Source organism: Cyrtonyx montezumae, unplaced genomic scaffold (assembly GCF_038088225.1).
Source record: "Cyrtonyx montezumae isolate F1298 unplaced genomic scaffold, pur_monq_1.0 scaffold_20, whole genome shotgun sequence".
Taxonomy (NCBI): Eukaryota; Metazoa; Chordata; class Aves; order Galliformes; family Odontophoridae; genus Cyrtonyx; species Cyrtonyx montezumae.
In genome coordinates this window covers 7,857,547-7,876,849 of record NW_027071937.1, presented here as the reverse complement: position 1 = coordinate 7,876,849, position 19,303 = coordinate 7,857,547, and the positions used below count along the sequence as shown (strand labels likewise).

Below are 19,303 nucleotides of genomic sequence, written 5' to 3'. Positions count from 1 at the left end.
CCTGGCTATTCCCATGCATGGTTTTTGTTAGCTGGAGGATGTGCCAGTTTCTATCTGCTAATCATCATGCAGACCCAAGATTCCTGCATGATAGTGTCGTCGTTCCTGCCACCCCCATTTTCCATATGGAATCACAGATTCATAGAATGGCCTGGGTTGGAAGGGACCCCAAGGATCATCAAGTTTTACCCCCCAGCCACAGGCCAAAGCTTCTTGCCCCTGGATTTAGGGGAAGATGGTGGTCCGCCTCGATTTGGAGAATTGCTATCAGGGCTTTTGATTACTGTGGCTCAAATCAGCGTGACCGCTGATGTCAGAACGGTGTGAAAGTTCAGAGCTAAATTGCTTCAGTCCCGAAGATGACACCAGGGTGCACTAAGAGCCCAAGAGAGACTAAAATTCAGACAGGATGACAAGGAGAGGACAGTTCAATGTTTTTTCCTCTTTGTCATATTTGAAGTTAATGGGGACAGGCAGCTGCAGAGATGCAGCCCCTTGTTTATCCTGGTGCTCCGTAATCAGGCAGGGTTTGGTGCTGAGCTATTCTGGGATGAGCTGGAGCACTCCAGCAGGGTTAACTGTGAGATGCCAACACGTTGCTGGAGGCAGATTTTGCCCGAGGGCACTGCACCAAGCAGGGCAAAGCCTGCATGACCAATGACTCCATCCTCCTCCAAGGAGAGGTTTGGTTGCGTCTTTCGAAACTGAAGATATTCCACAATGAGATCAACATTCTCCCTGAAACCCACAGCCATTGTGTTATGGACGTAACTTCTCTTGGAAAGGATGCATGATCTCAGAGCAGTGTGGAGCAGTTCGGTCCTCCCAGCTGCACCAAGAAGAGGGAAACAAAGGAGAAAATTCCTGCCTCGAAAATCCCCGTTCTCAAACTCTTAACATAGGGAAATAGCTGTAAAGGATGCATTTCACACTGTCCTCATTGCTCTGTGTGCCTGTCTGACCAAAAGGAGAGTGTCAAAGAGTTCCTTGGTGATACTGATACACCTCCATCTTTCACACCTCCGCTGTCTGTGTGGTTGGATAAAAGAAACGCAGGGGGGTATATCCAGAAAGGGGGAGATTTGCACCAGGGAAGGGACTGCTGAGAAATGGAACCGAGCACCTTCCTGCAGTCAGTTGCACTGGTACACATGGACTGGGGTGATCATCTCAGCCTGTGTGATGCTACAAGAAATTTTGGGATGTATTTTTCAGTCACATAGGCCAGGGCAGGGGGAGATTAAAGATGCCAACAATCCATAACATTCATTTTTTAGAATTATTTTTAATAAAAGAATGGATCTTACTAATTTCTAAGCTGAAGACTCTTCTACTGCTAATGGTTTCTGTGCTCTGATCTCCACGTAGATACTGGAACTCCCTGAGGAACCTCGTGGTCTCCTTGCTGAACTCCATGAAGTCCATCATCAGTTTGCTGTTCCTACTGTTCCTTTTCATCGTGGTGTTTGCTCTGCTGGGGATGCAGCTCTTTGGAGGGCAGTAAGTCTAATTAATCATTATCTTTTCAGGGGGGTAATCAGAAAGAAATCACTTGGAATATGAAAAGGGAAAGAGGCTGCAGGGCTGGAAAGACTGACATCCTTGCTACAAGCGTCATACTTTCTACTGAGAAGAGGCAGACGATTTCAATTTTGACTTTACACTTATGGACTAAATGTTTTTGGAGTGGCCTGCTTTGCAAAATGCTTTCATCTTTTGACTGTTCATTTGAATTTAGGCCAGAATTAACTTCAAAGTGTCAGCTTTCCTCCAGGATCCAAATTTAGTTTTTGCTCATGGTTCTGGTAGCCGTCTTCTCAGTGATGCCATCATCTCAATGATGTTGTGTTCTCCACTGCAGTCACTGTGGTGGGCTCTGACTCAGGTTACAGCGTATTACAGGATTGCAGGAGATTTGCTTGTTCCCTTATTGCTCTTGTTTTTATTTCTGACATTTCTCTAGGTTTAATTTTAGAGATGAAACACCAACCACGAATTTTGATACCTTCCCAGCTGCCATCCTCACAGTGTTCCAGGTAAAGCCATCTCTTGTACTGGGTGAAAAAGAATTTCTTGGGCATCTCTTCCTGCTTCTGGTGAGCAAAGAGGTCCACAATGAAATGCAAATTCCTTCCTTCTCAAGTGTTTCAGCCACACTGACCAATCATTGCATCATTAAAGATCAATGCTATGGAATTAATAGGAAGCTGAAACAGAATATTTTTTGCTCAGTAAAAAAATATCTTGATAAAGTAGATGCTTCTGTGCTCGAAGATGTTGTGTCCATGTTCTCCTCTTCTCAAGGCACCTGCCCAGAGCTGCACACTGCAATGGCAGCACTTCATGTGGTGCACTGCATAAAACATTTGGCCAAAAATCACAGCCCCTGAGGGTTGACCTGTCCCACTTCTTCCTACAATTGCTGCAATTTAATGAGGAGAGCTGCCTGAGCTAGCTCCGGGCAGTAAGGAAGTAATATAACATTTTGCACTGTAATAGCTCAAGATAAGATAATGCTGGATAAGAATTACAATCGATGGGGGAGCACATAAAGAGGCATCAGCCTTGGGCAAGTTTGTGTGATGGCAGGGGGAAGTAGCAGCTCCGGGAGATGCGATGTGCAGATTTAAGAGCCTCATTTTGCAGCTGTTCTCTGCATGGCATTTTTAAACAGTTATTTCAGGTGTTTCAGTAGAGACGTGGAGATGCACAGTCCTGATCAATGTGCAGGTAGCAGATTCATGGAGGACCTCTCTTCCTTGCTAGATGTAGTTTGAATTAAGACTTGACCCTTATCTAAGCTTCCCTAATGCTCAGCAAGGCTTGGATTATGTATTTCACATTCCAAAAGTGAGGAGAGAAGAGAGAGAGAGAAAAAAAAAGAACTGTGTGGATGACAAGTTTTGGATTAAAAGAGAAAAAGTCTAAAAGAAAATGTGTCTCATGACCTCTGAGTAAGCAGCTTCATATGGGCATTGTTGCTCACCAGATGTGGAACAGGTTCTGCAGTACTTACCTTGCAGGATATTGCAAATCATGGTAGATTAATATTTGCATAGTATTTTAGTGCTCATCAAAGAAAGGGCTTACAGAAATGGAAAGGTATTGCCACGGAGCAGGAATGGAGCCCCGTCAAACTCCGGATATGAGCATCTGGAGATTTCATTGCTGTTTTGGTTTGGGACTAGAGCTATCTCTTGAAAATAGTTTGCTGAAGTATTTCCTTTCTGTTCCCAAGATGAATGTCCCTGTAGTGTAGTGGATGTGCAATGAAGGAAAGCAGTGCTGATTTTATAGTCTTTGTATAGAGCATCGGAACTATGAATTAAAACCAGCAAAACGATTGGCACCGAATTCACTCAATGACATCTCACAGAGGCATTTCAATAACCTCTTGTTCCCAGCCCATCCCACTCCTCCCTTGAACTTGCAGGTGCGATGTCAACATTTCTTCAGCAGAGGCTTTGGATCCTCCTCGATGAGCCACTTGGTTGCTGCTCCGATGAGCAGAGTGGCATTATCCAGTGAATGTATGTGATCCGGTGAACAAATATAATAGAGCTGGGTACACCCTGCCCATCCCCTGCCCCTTTGCAGAAGCTTTAAGGTGGACGTGGATGACCTCTTTCAGAGCCAGCCCCCACCTCTCCTGATTTCTTCCCCCAGCTTGGATTGAACATGGAATTATACAATTACTGAGGTTGGTCACAGCCTCTGTCTCAGGACTCCCAGGATGTAGTGTGTCCATGTGGCCAAGCTCAGCATTGGGGAGACAGAGTCCAACTGCCCCTATATTCCCTTGGAAAAGTATCATATGTTTTTCTGCACCTCCTAGCTCTCAAGAAGAGTCACAGTGAGCTGAATGCCAATCACTGTATATACGAATATATTTATTCACGTGTATAGGCGTGTCAAATAAATAGCGACATGCCTCTATTGCAGCAGTCATCGAGCTGCAAGTGTTTATGACATCCATAAACACAGCGACTCTATAAAGAAGAAACACCTCTATTAACCATTCACACTGTGCTCCTGGAGGGCTGCTGCTTAAATAACTGCACGTGCTGTGAAGGAGAGGAGCCCCAGTGGCTGCTGGAGGTGAGGAGCCAAGGTGGCAGGGTGCAGCCAGACCTCCACATCCATAAAAACAGACTTCATAGACCAGAAAGGCCATTATTAACTCCATGTGCTCTGCTCCTTCAGGGCTGCTACCTAATTGCTTGAGCAATTCCTGCAGCTGAGGAGCGATGGTGCAAACGGGGGAAGGACAGCAGGTCAAAGAGTGCATCTCACCAGGGCTTCTGAGAGCATCCCCAGCTCTGCACGCAGCCTGCTGATTGGGAAACAGCTTTGTATATGCACTGTACAGCATTGTGTCTCTTCTTGCCTCAATGCTGTCATCAGCACCAGCCCTGCAGCAAGACGCTTTCTCTCTATCAGCAGATAGTCTGGAATTTGTAATTGTTTGGAGCATACTGTATGCACATGGGATTGATTGCTTCTTCACACGGTGCTTCAGGGTGGGTTTTTTTGGTTGTTGTTTTTGCTTTTTCTTCTGCTAAATGCAGAGACAACTTCCTATTTAGGTAGGAATTCCAGTGGGCATTTCTCAGTGCACTGAATGTAACTATCATTAGGATTGGCCACGGTGGGCAGACGAAAAGCTAATCTGGTGTTCTGTGCTAGTGAGGAGCAAGAATGGCAGGTGGTTCAGACAGGTCCAAAATTAGCATCTGGAGTGACAAGGCTTATTTAATGCTAAGGTATTTCCACTTATTAAGATGAATTTTGTATTATTCATGTTTGCTAATCAGCCTGGGGTCAGCATCCCATCCTGCAGACAGCACAGCTCTGCAGGGCTCTGCTCATGCACGAGGACACAGAGAAACTCCTTCAGACTGCCCTCTGCTTTCCTCACACACTTTTGGATATTGCTTCTGCTTAGGTTTTCCGGAGACTTTTGGGTGCCTGGGTGACTTGGGAAGAAGAACCAGTGTGGTGCAAACCTTGCAATGGTTATGCTGGAGGGTTTTGTTTTTGGAGAAACAATCAGCTGCAGCAAGGCTGTTTGCTGCCTTGACAGCCTGGGGAATAGTGGATTTTCAGTAGTGGGAAGGAGTTTATCTGTGTTTCTACTTATGTGGGTATCCCAGTGCTTATAGACTCTGAGTGTTGGGTGATGATTGAACAAACCCTGAGTTGAAGTGAGAGGAAATGAAGCACTCAGGGTGCTGGGCCTGGAAGTCAGAGTCTTCTTTGGTTTCTGGGAATTCCCAAGTGTTAAAATCCAACATCTCTGCATGACTTAAAAATTGAGATGGGTCAGAAGTTTTGTTGGGTGACGTGTTGGAATGTGGCTTCTACATGGGAGCCCATACCAGAGGCAGAGGTGGAAACCAAGAGGAGAAAGCTGTGCCTGTGCTGTGACCATCCATGGGTGCAAGGCTTGGCTTCAAGGTCTCACTCCACAGCCTGCCACGCCAACGTGCTCATCTGCTTCCCCAGCAGAGACCAGTCCAGGATTGTGTTCAATTGCTCTGCTCCCCCACACTGTACCTTCTTTGTTTTCCCTTTGTGTCATTTTCTTCTCTCTCAAATTTCTCTATGCAGATCCTGACTGGGGAGGACTGGAATGCAGTGATGTACCATGGCATAGAGTCGCAGGGCGGTGTCCACTCGGGGATGTTCTCTTCCATTTACTTCATTGTCCTGACGTTGTTTGGTAACTGTATCCTTGCACACTGCTTCATCTTAGTGCCCACTGTAGGGTGCCAAAAACATCTAATTTAGTTTTTTTTTCCTACCCACCCCAACCGTGCACCTTTTAAAACCAGATCTTTGCAATGGCTTCCCTCCTTACAGCACCTGAGCTAAGAGTAGCAGGCAAGCTGTCCTGGTGTCACATTTCTGACGGCAATGTCTTTGTTCATTTTAGTTTTCATGGATTTGGATTAAGAATGTCCAATTTTAGTTTGTTTATGTTGTAGAAAAATAATGGAAGTCAAGCCAAAGCAGGACATCTCTACCTTGATTATCTTCATGGATAGTTTGCACTAAACCAGGCAGAGAAAGTTGAAATTGGTTTAGCACATAAATTGGGCTCCAGTCTCTTGGTGCCATGACAGCTTAACCAGCTGTGCTACTTCAAATGCTTGAAAATGTCTTGTCTCCACATAGTACTTAAATCATAAGTCTAACTCTTGAATTTTGGGCTCTGGGAGCATTTGGTTGTGTTTCAAGACAAGCAATACATTTGTTTTGCTTTGTCATGAAAATCTGCTGAGAGCAATGGGAATCTGGGAGTCTGTCCTACAGAAGTGCCCCAGGGTGTCTGCTGGAAGCAGCTGTCACCCAGAGCAAGGACTTGGAGCAGGAGGCTGTGTTGTATACAGAACCAAGCAAAGTGATCCTCAGACCTAATGGCTGGTGGGACTGGAGAGCCTGCAGAGCACAGGATTTGTGATAGCACGCTCTCTGTTTTGTGGTGGAGATGCTGTTGGGCTGATGTTGCATAGCATAGCTCATGTTAGCTAGCTGCATGTTCCTTGGTACCCGATGTTCACTGGCTGCAGTGATAAGCCGTGCAGTGTCAAACAGCAGCCTTAAAAATGGAAACCTGAATAATGTCTGCATATACCAGGTGGTATGTCTGCCTTGTTTGTACTGTAATAAGGAATAAAAAGCTGAGTGTTTCAGCTCTGCTTGAGCAACAGATGGCTAGATAAGGGGAGAGAAGTGGATGTCGTATACCTTGACTTCAACAAGGCTCTTGATGCTGACTCCCATAACTTCCTCATAGGTAAGTTTAGGAAGGATGAGATAGATGAGTGGACAGTGAGGTGGGCTGAGGCTGTGCTGCCATTCAGCAGATCTGGACAGGATGGGAGGCTGGCCAAGAAGAACTTGATGAGGTTCAACAAGGGCAAGTGTGGAGTTCTGCACCTGGGGAGGAATAATGGCATGCATCAGTACAGGTTGAGGGCTGCCCTGCTGGAGAAGAGCCCTGCAGAGAAAGACATGTGTGTTCTGGTGGCCAGCAGGGTGACCACGAGCCAGCTGTGTTACATGGGTCATCAGAGCCCATGGACTGTGAAGCAGGGCTCAGCCCCTTGCCTTGCATGAAATCTCTCTGCTGGCATGAGGAACTGTGGCAGGGAACAGCAGAGCAGGCAGCGTGCGAGCTGTGCGTGCCCCAGAGGGCTGTCTGTGGGGTTTGTGCCATTAATGTGTGCTGCCAGAGCAATAGCAGCTGGGACACGTGGGCTGGTTCAGCAGCTATGCTCCAGCACCCCCCCAGCGTGCTCCTTCCAGAAACATGAGGCGTCTGAAAAGTGGGTCAATGGAGAGCTGGGATTGCTCTCTGTCCTCAGGGCTTGGCATTTGGAAATGAGATTAAGTCGTAATCAGGCATGACAGCAAGGCTGAAGGAGAGAGAGAGAGAGACTTTTAACCTTAGAGCAGCTAGGATACAGCAGTGTTGAAGAAGAGGATATTCATTCCTTTCTTGCCCCTTCACTTGAAAGAGAGGTCTTCTCCCTTGTACTTCAGTTACCTTTGAAAGACAGCAGGGGTTGTTCACATGGATGCAGAGAGGACCCGCTCACCTCTTGTGACTGCCATGGATTCGGCTTTTGCTTCTGCTTGCAGCAGCCAAGACTTCGTCTGAGGGGATCAGTTGCTTCCACGGTTTGGAAGAGCTCCTCTGCACCCCACATACAACTCTATTGGCATTTAAGCACAGTGAGAGGGAGCAGCAGAAGACAGGGGGTTAAATCCTTGTGTGTTTACTGTGGGAGTTGCAGCATTAAGCCCACGAGTGCTCACACTGGTATTTCAAGCAGGTTTGCAGGAAGGTCAGCGCTATCCCCGTGGTTACGAGAGCAAGCAGCAGGCAGTCATTTATCTCAGGGGGAAAGCTGAACTGTGTGACTTACCAGGGACTTAACGTTATTCTTAGCTGTCAAAACATAAGCAGGAAGGTCTGAAAATAAAGTTCAGTTTGCCAGAAAACAGCAGAACTGCATTTTTGCGGGAAGTAAAACAGCCGCTAATGTCGATGCTGCAGTGCGGGTGTGAGCCTTGGGTTCCCCTTCCCACCAAGAGCTGGAGCCTGGCAGCCCAGAACAGAGCGATCCTGCACTGCTGGTTGGCTTAGTTATGGACTGACTTAACGTGAAATGTCTTTCCTTCTATAACATGGGACTTAACATGAATTCCTCCTTTGCTCTTCAAACTGATGTGGGCTCTGTAATTGTTTCATGTCAGGGAGAAGCAAGGGAGGGTGCTGGCTTCATTTGCTTTCACTGTGGCTCAATTGCTTCTTTGAATCTGTTGATATGGACAGCTGAACTTGACCTCAGAGGTCTTTTCCGACCTTCATGATTCTATGCATCTGTATTTTCAAAGCACACTGCAATGAAAAGATCTAGAAATGTTGGTTTTCTAAGTCAGATTTCTTTGGCTGAGAGTGTGTGCGTAGCCAGACCTCTGTGTCTGAAATGGTTTAATGGAAGCAGTGTGGCTGGAGTGACAGAGGGATTTGGCTCATTTTCTAGGAAATTACACCATGCTTTTCTTCACTGTTATGCAGTAAATTGATAAATTGGTACATCTGTTGAGAGAAAAAGGAGAAAAAAATAATTAACAAATCTCCAGAAAAGCCTCAAATGAAAAGCAGTTAATGCTTCATGCACCCTCCCCAGGCCTGGTCACTGGCTGCTTTCTGCACTGTGCTCCAGCATGCAGAGCTGTGCTCAGCATCTGGTCAGGCTGCACAGCCTGGAGATGGAGGTTGGTTGGTGTCTGGGAGTTCCCAAGCTCTGCAAAAGGGGCAGAGGGACCTTCTTTGGGGGAAGAAGCATTCAATTCCAGCAGAGTGCATCTACTGGATTAATCAAAACAGCCTGACGTGACAAAAAATCCCCAAAATAATTATGTTTCCAGTGGCTGATTATGTTACACGAGGCTTTTTCAGCATGTGCAGGTAGGAGGCAGGGGTAGGAAGACTATTTTGTTATGAGGCATTCCTTTCCTCCAGCCGGGGGCTTGGAGGCATTTCCAATATCAAAACCCCTCGTCCAGACACCAGTTAAAAGGAAATGGAGACGTGGACATCTTTGCAAATGAAAAGTTGTCTGAGCTTTCACTCCAACGCGGGAGGGAGATGATCATTTTGGTTATCATCTTTCCTTTCTTGTTCTTCATTTGCTGGGCTCAGTGGGAGGAGGAGCTCCTGCCCCATACCCCTCACAGTGGATGTGCATCACATTTCACAGCTCCTGCTGTCCCCATGGAATGAACTTTGCACGGTAAAACTCTCCATCCCGTGCTACTTGTGGTTAAACCCTGATGGATTCCCGGAGAAAACCCAGGAGCCCGTGTCCCATTCCCTGCAGGATGCAGACACATCCTGAAGGATTACACACTGCTCCCACTTCCACTGGCCCAGGCAGAGGATTGGGTTTTGATCAGCGTTTAGGCTCTGGAGGCACTTCAGTGGGAATGAGAGGCCTGAAAGGTTCTCTGAGGGCTCCTGAGGGGGAAAGCCAAGAAGCCTTGAGCTGGGAGTATGGGCCAGTTTTGGTCCCTGGCTGCCCTGGGAAGCGTCCTGAAGCTGTACTGATGTGAGGTGATAGTGTGCAGCCAGCAGTGCTCACAACCACGGTGCTGCTGGAGCCAGGCTCATGTAGAGCTCTGGCAAGGTTAACACAGTACGAATGCAAGAGCAGTGCGTTGCCTTGTGAATCATCAGAGGGTAAATACACTAGATCAGCTTAAAAGCCATGTGTGCTCATATTTAGGGCGGCAGTCATAGCTTTACACAGCCATGGGGTCCTGGCACCAGCAGTGTATGTGAGCAAATGGGGTTTTTTGCTTCTTGAGCTCTGGTTAAGACTTGGATTTGATTTGCTTGCTCTCATGTTGTATGCAGAGAAGTCTGATTTACAATTTCTTCGTGGCTGCTTTGCAGACACATAAGTAGAATAACAACAATGAAACATTCCATACGAAGAGCCAATTAATTGCTGAAATCATTAAGAGGAAAAGTGAGAATAGCGAATGAATTAATAATTATAGGGAAATGTGATGTCTAAATGATAATGACACAGTTCTTGCAGGCATCACCAGGCTAGTGTGAGCACTGGCAGTTATTTAGCTGGGCTGGGCACAGTGGGCAGATTAACAGCCCATGTGCTGGTGGGGTGCATTAGCTGGGGCTGGGCTAACGGGCTTGGCCATCACTGTGCCCTGTGGGACTGCAGCTTTAAGGAGAGAGGATGCTCGTGGTGGTTGTCATACCCACCCTGCCATGATATGCCATGAGAGTTCCTCCCAGTGGCATGTGGCACAGCACTGATCACAGCTCAACTTCTTCAGGTTACCCAATGCCTTTATGCAGCTATGTGCAAATGTGGTCTTTAAAATGGCCAATTTCCAGGAGCTACTGGTTGTTCTGTTAATGTGTATGGGTGTGTGTATCCCCTCAGGACTTGTGTGCTGGTGAAGTCAGCTGTGTGTCCAGCACATGCTGGTGAGTTAGAAATGAGGACACCAAAGCGGTGGTGCAAGGGGTCCACCAGTAACATAATGCATGATTGGAAGTGGAGAAAGAGGGCTGTAGTGGTAGGAGAAGACGAACTATTTTCTCTATTTGCTATGTGAAGGCTTTTCCTTAGCTGCTTCCCAACAGATACTCTCCTGAATGTCTTCTTGGCCATCGCTGTTGACAATCTGGCCAATGCCCAAGAGTTGACCAAGGTAAGTACCAGACTTTTGGTTCTTTAAACTCGGAGCACAGCTGCTGGACCTAAAGCAGAGATTTCCCTTCATGCTGTACCTCTGTGTGCCAATTTACACTGCCGATAAGAACCCAGAGGTCTGATCTCATTCAGTTTTGTTTGGTTCTGGAGGCTTGCTTCTGCAGTTTCATATTCTTCATGCCAGAGCAGGCAGCAGGCATTGCTCACGTTGCTGCTGTGTGGAGGTGTGCACACTTCTGTAGCTTTTGCTTTTTTCAAGAGCAGAGGCGAAAGAATTAATGGGTTTTGGCTGACTTGTTGTGTGTCTAAGGCTTTGGCATGGGGAGACACAGGTGGTGTGTTGCTGCCTTTGCTGTCTCATGCTGGTGCTTCGTACACTGTAGAGTTTGAATCCAAGAATTGGTATTCTCCAGTCAACTCTGGAAAAAGAATTTGAAGAGGCCACTGTGAGTTTAAAGCCAAAATGTTAGAACCTTCCCACCTCCCAGCAGGTGCAGAACAATCCCAGGCATGGCACAGGCAGAAAGCTGGGTCCTGGCACGAGCTGGAAGTGCTAACTGCTGAATGCTATTGAGCATTCCCTATGGAAACAAAAAGTACAGCCTCTGTACTGCACAGTAAGGATTCCAAGTGCTGCAGTTTGTGTTTATGTTATTGCACACTTCTGGTTCCTCGCTGTGGTGTACTCAGCGATGATCACAAGGCAGCACGAGGCTTGCTTTGCACACCTCTCCCTTGCTCTCTTGAGGTGGAGGTGGATGTGCACATCCCATTGCCCCACGCCAATGACTGCTATTGCAAAAGCACTGTATTTACCTTAGCAGCTATATTTTACAAACTTTTGCTTGTATACGTGAGTAATGATGCTCATCCTATTTCTTTCTTAATCCTTTTAGCGCTTTCTTCTGAATATTTCAGCAGCTGACTGGAGGGGTTAGAAACCTGACTTTGTTTATGTTTATAAAGCATAATTAAATATTGATGGATTAAGCAGCATTGCAAAATCATAAAGCTTCTTGAGAAACATCTTTTTTTTTTTGCTTTAATTTTACTTATGATCCAAAATATATATATATATATATCTAGGGCTTTCGAAAGCAGAGGAAGAAGATAAAAGCAATTCAATTGTATAGGATACCTGGAGAATGAGAGATTTATTGCTAAGTAAATATGATCATGCAGAACCAAAAATTGCCTGGAGTTACAGTTACGTTACTCAGGAGTCAGTTGATCTCAGGAGACATTCTTGACATTTATGCTGTAAAACTAATCAAGATCAGTGCTGCATATACTGTGGGAAAACCATAAGAGGTTTGCACCTGCCTCTACTTCGGAAAGGCAGAAAGCTTCCCAGGGAAACTTCAGGACTGAAGCATTTCAATTGGCATTCCCAGTTCTGGATGTGAATTTGGATTTCCTTTATTGTGACTCTGGGACGTTTACTTGGTCACCTTTGTTGAGCCCTGTGATCTGTACCAGGCAGTACCAGAGATGCAGCTGTATTCACTCGATCATCCAAAGGCTGTTAAAAAACTCACTGGTACTTGGAGTAACATATCTTGGCAAAAAATTATCTCCTTCTTTCTTTGAGTATGTAAAAAATTTGCTCTCTAGCCTTTGCCCCTCCATTCCTGGGTCTTTCTGTTCTTTCTACATTGGCTCTGACTTTGCAGCAGCTCAAACTTTCTTAGCACTGTTTCTACATTTCTCAGAGCAATCTCAAATCTCTCTAGGCTGGCTGCTCTCTGCTTTTTTTCCCCTATGTATTGGCAGGTTTTTCCTCTTGCTTGCTAATTCAGAGTAGAACCTGAAATTGTTCCCCAAATTTACTTTCAATATCTTCTTTGGTGACACAGCATGACACAAAAACTCTGCAGCAAAGGGGTTGGAACTAGATGATCTTCAAAGCCTCTTCCAACCCAAGCTGTTCTATGATTCTAGGATTCTATGTCATCCTTCATCTTGGGGGGGGAAGGTGTCACGGGTGGGTGAGCAGGGAAGCCCTCTGCTTTCCTAAACATCTGAAAACTCCAGGTACGTTCTCTGATCTCTGCTTCATGCAGTCTTGGAGAAGGCTGGACAAAAACAGACAGCAGGAGGGAGGTGTGAATTTTACATAAAAATAGACCAGAATTCCCCAGAAATTATAGATTGAAGACGAGAGAGTGGCAATCATGGAAACTCCTCCTCCAACCCAATAGAGAGGTCTTTAATTGGATGTTAACTATGCAAATAATCTTTAAAGCCAGGCTTTACCCATGTGATGAACTGGGTTATGATTCTGATGAAGATGTAGCACTCAGCTCCTGCTTATGCTTCTTTGTCCCTATAGGCAGTGTCTTTATCAATGAGGTGACGACGGAGCTCCCAGAGGTGACTCTGATGTCACAGTTCAGAGCTCACTTCAGTCATGCACCATCACCCCTGTGTGCTTCAGACAGAGCAGGATGAGCCCATGCCCCCTGAGACACTGCAGCACACGTACCAGGAAGGGAATTAATTAACATTTGTGAAGTGATCACAGATCTCTGTGTATAAGGAGCTGCAGAAATATTATTAAGCAGTCATCTGCTAAAGAGTGTGCTTGTTCTGAGTTACGGATGGCTGCCTTTGTGACAACGAATATATTGCTGTTATGGATGTGCTGGGGAGATTAGAATAGAAGCTAGAAATTTTAAAAAGACAGTAAAATCTGCACCCGGAGCTTTAGGTGGACAAAAATAAAGAGCCCTGAAAAATCCCCAAGGGAAGAAACAGCTTGAAGGTGCCTGCTGAAAGGAAAACCCCAGAAGACTCCTCTTTGGGAAATCTATTTCCCAAAGTATTCACATTCTGCAGATAGCCTTGATTTACAGATAGCTTTCAAACCATCACTACATTTACTGGAAGTCAGCCATTGAGAAGTATTGACCGCCGACTTGGTGTAAGGCTTCAGCAAGGCAGTTGGTGGCCTGTCTCGTTCTTTATTCACTACAGTCAGAATTGTTGTCATGGATCTGTTAATACTTGGAAAATTTGAAAAGTTTGAAATTGTAACGGTGACGGATTTATTTTTTTTTTACGGATTACCTATTGTTTCTTTTTCCTCCTAAAGATTCGTAGATACATTAGGTTGGAAAGGACCTACAAGATCATCTAGTCCAACCATCCTCCTATCACCATCCCTACCCACTAAACCACTAAATCAAATCCCTCAGCACCTCATCTAAACGCTTCTTGAACAGCGCTAGGGATGGTGCCTCACCCACCTCCCTAGGCAGGCCATCCCAGTGCCTGACCACTCCTTCAGAGAAAAAATGTTTCCTCAAATCTAACCTAAATCTTCCCCGGCACAACTTGTGGCCATTCCCTCTTGTCCTGTCATTAAAGTCTCCAAATGAATTCAGTTTAAGCAAATAACACCAAAATCAGAGTGAGAATACATTTATGTGTGAGGCTTTCAGGACGGGTCCCTGTGCACTGCAGGGAGGTTGGACTAGAAGACCTCTAAATATCCCTTCCAACTCAAACGATTCTATGATAAATCTACATGCCTTCCTATTTCAAAGTTGGATGTCTTACTGCTGTTTTTCATTATTTTAAACATAGCTATTTCACAGTTTACCTCTGAAGAGTAGATGCAGATATATGATCTTTGACAAAGGAGCCTGTGACTGCTCTCATCTTGATATGTGGTTGTTCCCTGAACAGCGGTGTGGATGTTGCCATAGTATCTGTACTTTGGCCTGATTTTCCTATCTAAGTTAACTAGCTAGAAAGTTCAAAGGAAATTCAGCCCATGTAACTACTGGAGTTGAATGGGAAGCCGTTTGTTTTGTCTTTTGTAATCACTCCAGTGCTAAAGATCCTGTGGTTTGATTTTAAACACTGTTCTCTTGTAATTACAGCAAGTGGGAGGAAACAAATCACAGTTCTACTCTGCAGGAACTCGCAGTCCCAATAAAAATCCTCATAGGTGATCTGTGAGATATGTAGACTGCACAAACATGACCATGAGCTGTGCTCAGCTCCTCCTTCAATCTGCTTCACTGTAATCTGTCTTCTCCTTTCTGTTTTCATGCACTATGCCCACAGCAATACAACTGGAATCTGTGGTAGTATTTGGGATAAAACTGGTGTGAGCAGGGTCAGTCAAACCCCTTGTTGTCTGTTGAGCCTGTTGCTTCACGTAGGTCATGTTGGCAAGGAGTCATGGAATACAGAAGGCTTTGGTAGGATGTAGGCTTCTGAATGTTTTTGCACATGTAAATGTGAGATGAATGGGGCTGCCTGTACCCCAGAGGTGTCACAGTTCTGCTCAAATCTCTCCCTGAGTGATAAGAAGAAACCTGGAAGAGGTAGGACAGCTTCACAAGGGAGACGTGTTCTCAGTAGAAGTGCACTGAGCACTTGACCAAACCTTGCTCCCAATCTCTGTGCGGAGAGCGAAACCCTACCTAGAGGTCATTGCAAGAAGTTATGAGATGCTGCCTTATTTTAATGGATTTCCACTTTCTCACAGCACAGAAGAGCCAGTCACATAGCACTCATGCCTTGGGGAACTCTACATGCAGTCGCTGCATGATGCAGGCTCTGATCTCTCTGCTTTTCTGCACCAGGATGAGGAGGAGATGGAGGAAGCCACCAACCAGAAGCTCGCCCTGCAGAAGGCCAAGGAAGTAGCAGAAGTCAGCCCCATGTCTGCAGCAAACATTTCCATAGCAGCGTAAGCATTGTTTTAGTATTTGAGACTTCTATTTTGTGGTTTCTGTTTTGCAGTGTCGTTCTATGTCTGTTCAACTGGAGCATCCTGTAGTACTCTGTGAATGCTTTTATACCATCTGCTACTGACAGGGCTTTAGGTTGACTGAATACTTCTGTGCTGATCTCTTAACCATGGATTGCAGAACTTCCTTCAGTTTGTTATTTTTTTTTTCTTTCTAATGTCTCATCTTTTGCCTTGTTATAACTGTGCTTTAGAAGGATTTTTTTTAAGCTGTCCTAGGGTAGATTTCACCAGGTGAAGTGTTAACATCTGTTTCACTTCAGATTTGTAATTCTGGGAGGTGTGTGTACAAATATTATATTAAAACTGTGTGATAAGCGTAAAGCTGTCCCAAGGGACCCTTTTTTAGGGGGAATTTAATCCACTTCATCATAGTCAATGAGCCAAATGGAGCCAGTTTGTTATACATGAAGGCAAAGAATAATGTTAATTTGACCATCTTCTTCCTATTTTATTTTGCAATTACTGCTTTAATCATCTCCTATTTATGCCATGTCTGTTTGTTGGTTTTGAATAAAATCCTTTTCTTACAATGATTTCCTGTTCAGTCTAGACAAGAAGTCACACAAGGACATTTGCTTTTGTTCTCTGTTGAATTTCCTGGAGCTATTATTTTATAGCATAAGATAATAATGCTAACTTTCTTCTATTTTTAATCAGCAGTACAGTGTGCGTGAAGATTTCTTAGAAACCAGAAAAAGCACTCTAATGGAGCTAAGATTTCACACCACATTGTCAGTTTCTTAACCTTGTTCCTTGACTTTTTCACCAGGTTTTCACCTGGTTTTCTATATCATAGGGCCATTTTAGTGTCCGAAATTGAAACTGAGTACGAAGTTATGAATTTCTGATCCTTATTGCCTGGAATTGTATTGGCCCAGATCCTGCCATGTGTACAAGCAGGTGTTTGTGCCTACAAGTGATGTGGAAGTGTAGTCTGTTCCTTCCACATCTACGAACCGTGGCCTTATCATGCGTGCTGTATTGGAGGCCATCCACGAACAAATGTCCTTTGGCTTCTATTTATCTCTCTGTGGTGCCAGTGAGGTGCTTATATGGGCACTTGCAAAGCATGCTGAGCTGTTTTTTGAAGAAAAAAACCATGCAGAAAGTCAATAGGTTGACAGTCATATGGATAATAACCCACAGAAGGCAAGGGAGAAGCTAGGTGTATTGTGAGAGAGAAATAGAGATTTATTTAGATATACAGATAGATGGGTTGCTGACTGATGATCCAAAAGATGTTTAATGACTGCATGCCAAAGCAATATTTAATATAGAAATGAATCCATAGGGAAAAAACAAAGAGAGACAGCAACTACAGCTTTAGGGTTTGCAGTGCTGATGCCTTAAATACCCTTACCCAGCCCAGTAGGGCTGACGACGGGGGCTCATGGTTGACGGCTAGATGTACCCTGTTACTTCTTCACTTGATGTCCTGAAGGGATAGCACATGCTGTGCTGACAACAAGACTTGTCAAATCAAAACTCTGTTGTGATTCAAGCCTGGATGTGCTGATGGGATCCCACCATGGCTTTGGTGTGAGGTACCATGAATGGCACAACACCATGGAGAGTGAAAAGGTGCAGGGCATGCTTGGAAATAGGGTTCTTGGCACACAGGAATATCAGTGCCAAAAGCAAAGCCCTGTGGAAATTGGGTACCCTTTCCTGGTTTCAGCTGATTATTTTTTTTTCATGGTATGATGCTGTGCTTTGCCTTCAGGAGATAGCAGTGATAACCGTTTTAATTGGTAACTGGTGAGCAGGGCAGGGAAAAGACTGACACACTGGTCCAGCTGCAAACCCACTTCTGGATCTATACTATGCGTTTGTCCTAAGGAATACTGGTTATGGTTTTTCTACTTCAATTCTATTTTCAAAATGCAAGAAAAGGAGTTTCTACAGCAATGGGCATCTGTATCATGAGTCAATATTCTGAGAACATCATCATTTTCTCTGCTTTCCACAACAAAACTGGATCTCTCAGGTGCTGAGTCACAAGGGGCACGATGACTTACATTTCTTCAGTCAATGATATTCATGTCCCAGCACGCCTGTTCACCTCCTGCAGAGGTGCTAAAGCTGCCCTGGGGATCAGGCTGGTGAAAGTCCTCCTGCTCATCCTGCTGTTTCACTGAAGTGCTGTGCTTGCTATTTTGCTTCTTTCCTTGGTCAGTCCCACATCAAGGACTGTGGGAGTACACCTTCCTCTAAGCCTCCTTCAAGGCCGTTGCATACTCTGTAGCATAACCTCCACCTCTAGCATTTTTGCTATGCAATCACAGAGCACGCTTGTGGTTTGCGTGCTCATGTCCCTGCAGTTCATCTGCATTGGTTGTGCTGCTCTCCTCTGCTGTTTAAGCCTCTCAGCAGCTCAGCACTGGGAAATGTTTACTGCATCAGTTACAAAATATTATTTCCTAGGCTTAAGAGCCTGGTTGCTAATTTACTGCGTCAGCCTGCTTGGAGGGTCTGAGGTGGAACCTTCAAAACTCCAGGAATTGTTTGGGTGGTTGATATGTGGTGAAGCACTACTGTATAATGAGTTTGTTTTGATAAAACAGTCATTACAGCAGCATCCAGGTATCATCTATCTCGCAGCTGGCTCAAGGTGCTTTATTTCAATACTATACCAGCACTTGGCTTGTACCTCTTAATTCAGTGTGCTCCCAAGTTGCCTGTCCTCTTCTACACCAAAGGACTTGCACGAATGGATTTTTCTGACCACAGTGCCTTTCTTCACCTGGTGAACTCTATCCTGAATGGGCCTATTTGTTTTATGTGTGTTTTTCCGAGGTTTAAAGCTAGGATGGTACATTGTTTCTGTCACTGTTGCAATGTTTGGCTTAAAATGGAGTATTTGTTTAACATAAGCTATTGTGTTTTAATTTTAGCCCTTTGTTTCATTCTTATTTTTGTGACTTTTGTTTTCTGTTTAGCATTTTCCTTGGTTTGTTGTTTCTGGAGGTGAGTTTCTGGGTTTGTCCAGTTTGCCCAACATTGTCTTTAAGACCCTCTGTTCTGTACAACGTTGAAACCACTCAGCCTCTGGAACTGAGCAGCTGTACGGATCGATGGGTCTTGGAGCAAGCCATTGGTGCAGCCTTCTTGGTGGTGAGAATGGAGGAGGAGGGAAAACGGGGCAAAGGATGATCACTGCACCTCAAGGTGTCAACTGAAGGAGCACTGCCAGCCTGATTTCCATGGGCAGCAGAGACTCCACTGCAAATGGTTTTATATTCTGTAGGTGAGCTTGCCTTTTTGCCAGCCCAGAGCCTGAACACCCTGCCTATTCTATTCCAGCCAGAGCTGCACCAATGTCCAGTACAAAAGGGGCTGCGCCAAGCACACATGGCATGGGCATGGGCCAGCAGACCAGTGGAAGAGTTCATGAGCCCAAAGCCCAGCACAAGTCTTGCCCACAGCTGCTCCAGGGAGCATACTGGTGGCTAAAAGTGCCTCCACATCCATTTATCCCTGTGCATTTTCCAGTGGCCTGCCCTGGGAATAGTCTTAAGCTAGCACTCACAACAGAAAGCAAATGCTACATTTGAAGAAACCTGCTATGTAGTCATGTCTGAGTCATGCTAAGAGGAACCTAGGCCTCTTTTTTTTTTTCACATAGTATTTCTTAATTCTATGTAATATTGTGTCATAGTGGTAACCAGGCCCAAGGAAATGATCCAAGCATTAACGATGGGGTGGGAGTTCTTGATGGGAGAAGTTTCTCTGATCTGATGGATGACACTTTGTAGGAAGCAGTAGAGAGTGTTAA

At 45.2% G+C, this 19,303-nt stretch overlaps 1 protein-coding gene across 1 annotated transcript in view; it reads left to right on the top strand.

Moving 5' to 3' along the window:
* CACNA1B (calcium voltage-gated channel subunit alpha1 B) overlaps nucleotides 1-19,303 on the top strand; it is a 259,780-nt gene that overhangs the window by 160,980 nt on the left and 79,497 nt on the right. The window contains 5 exon segments of the mRNA XM_065737625.1: nucleotides 1,369-1,500; nucleotides 1,964-2,036; nucleotides 5,611-5,728; nucleotides 10,691-10,758; nucleotides 15,359-15,465. Coding sequence (XP_065593697.1) covers nucleotides 1,369-1,500; nucleotides 1,964-2,036; nucleotides 5,611-5,728; nucleotides 10,691-10,758; nucleotides 15,359-15,465 — 498 coding nt within the window.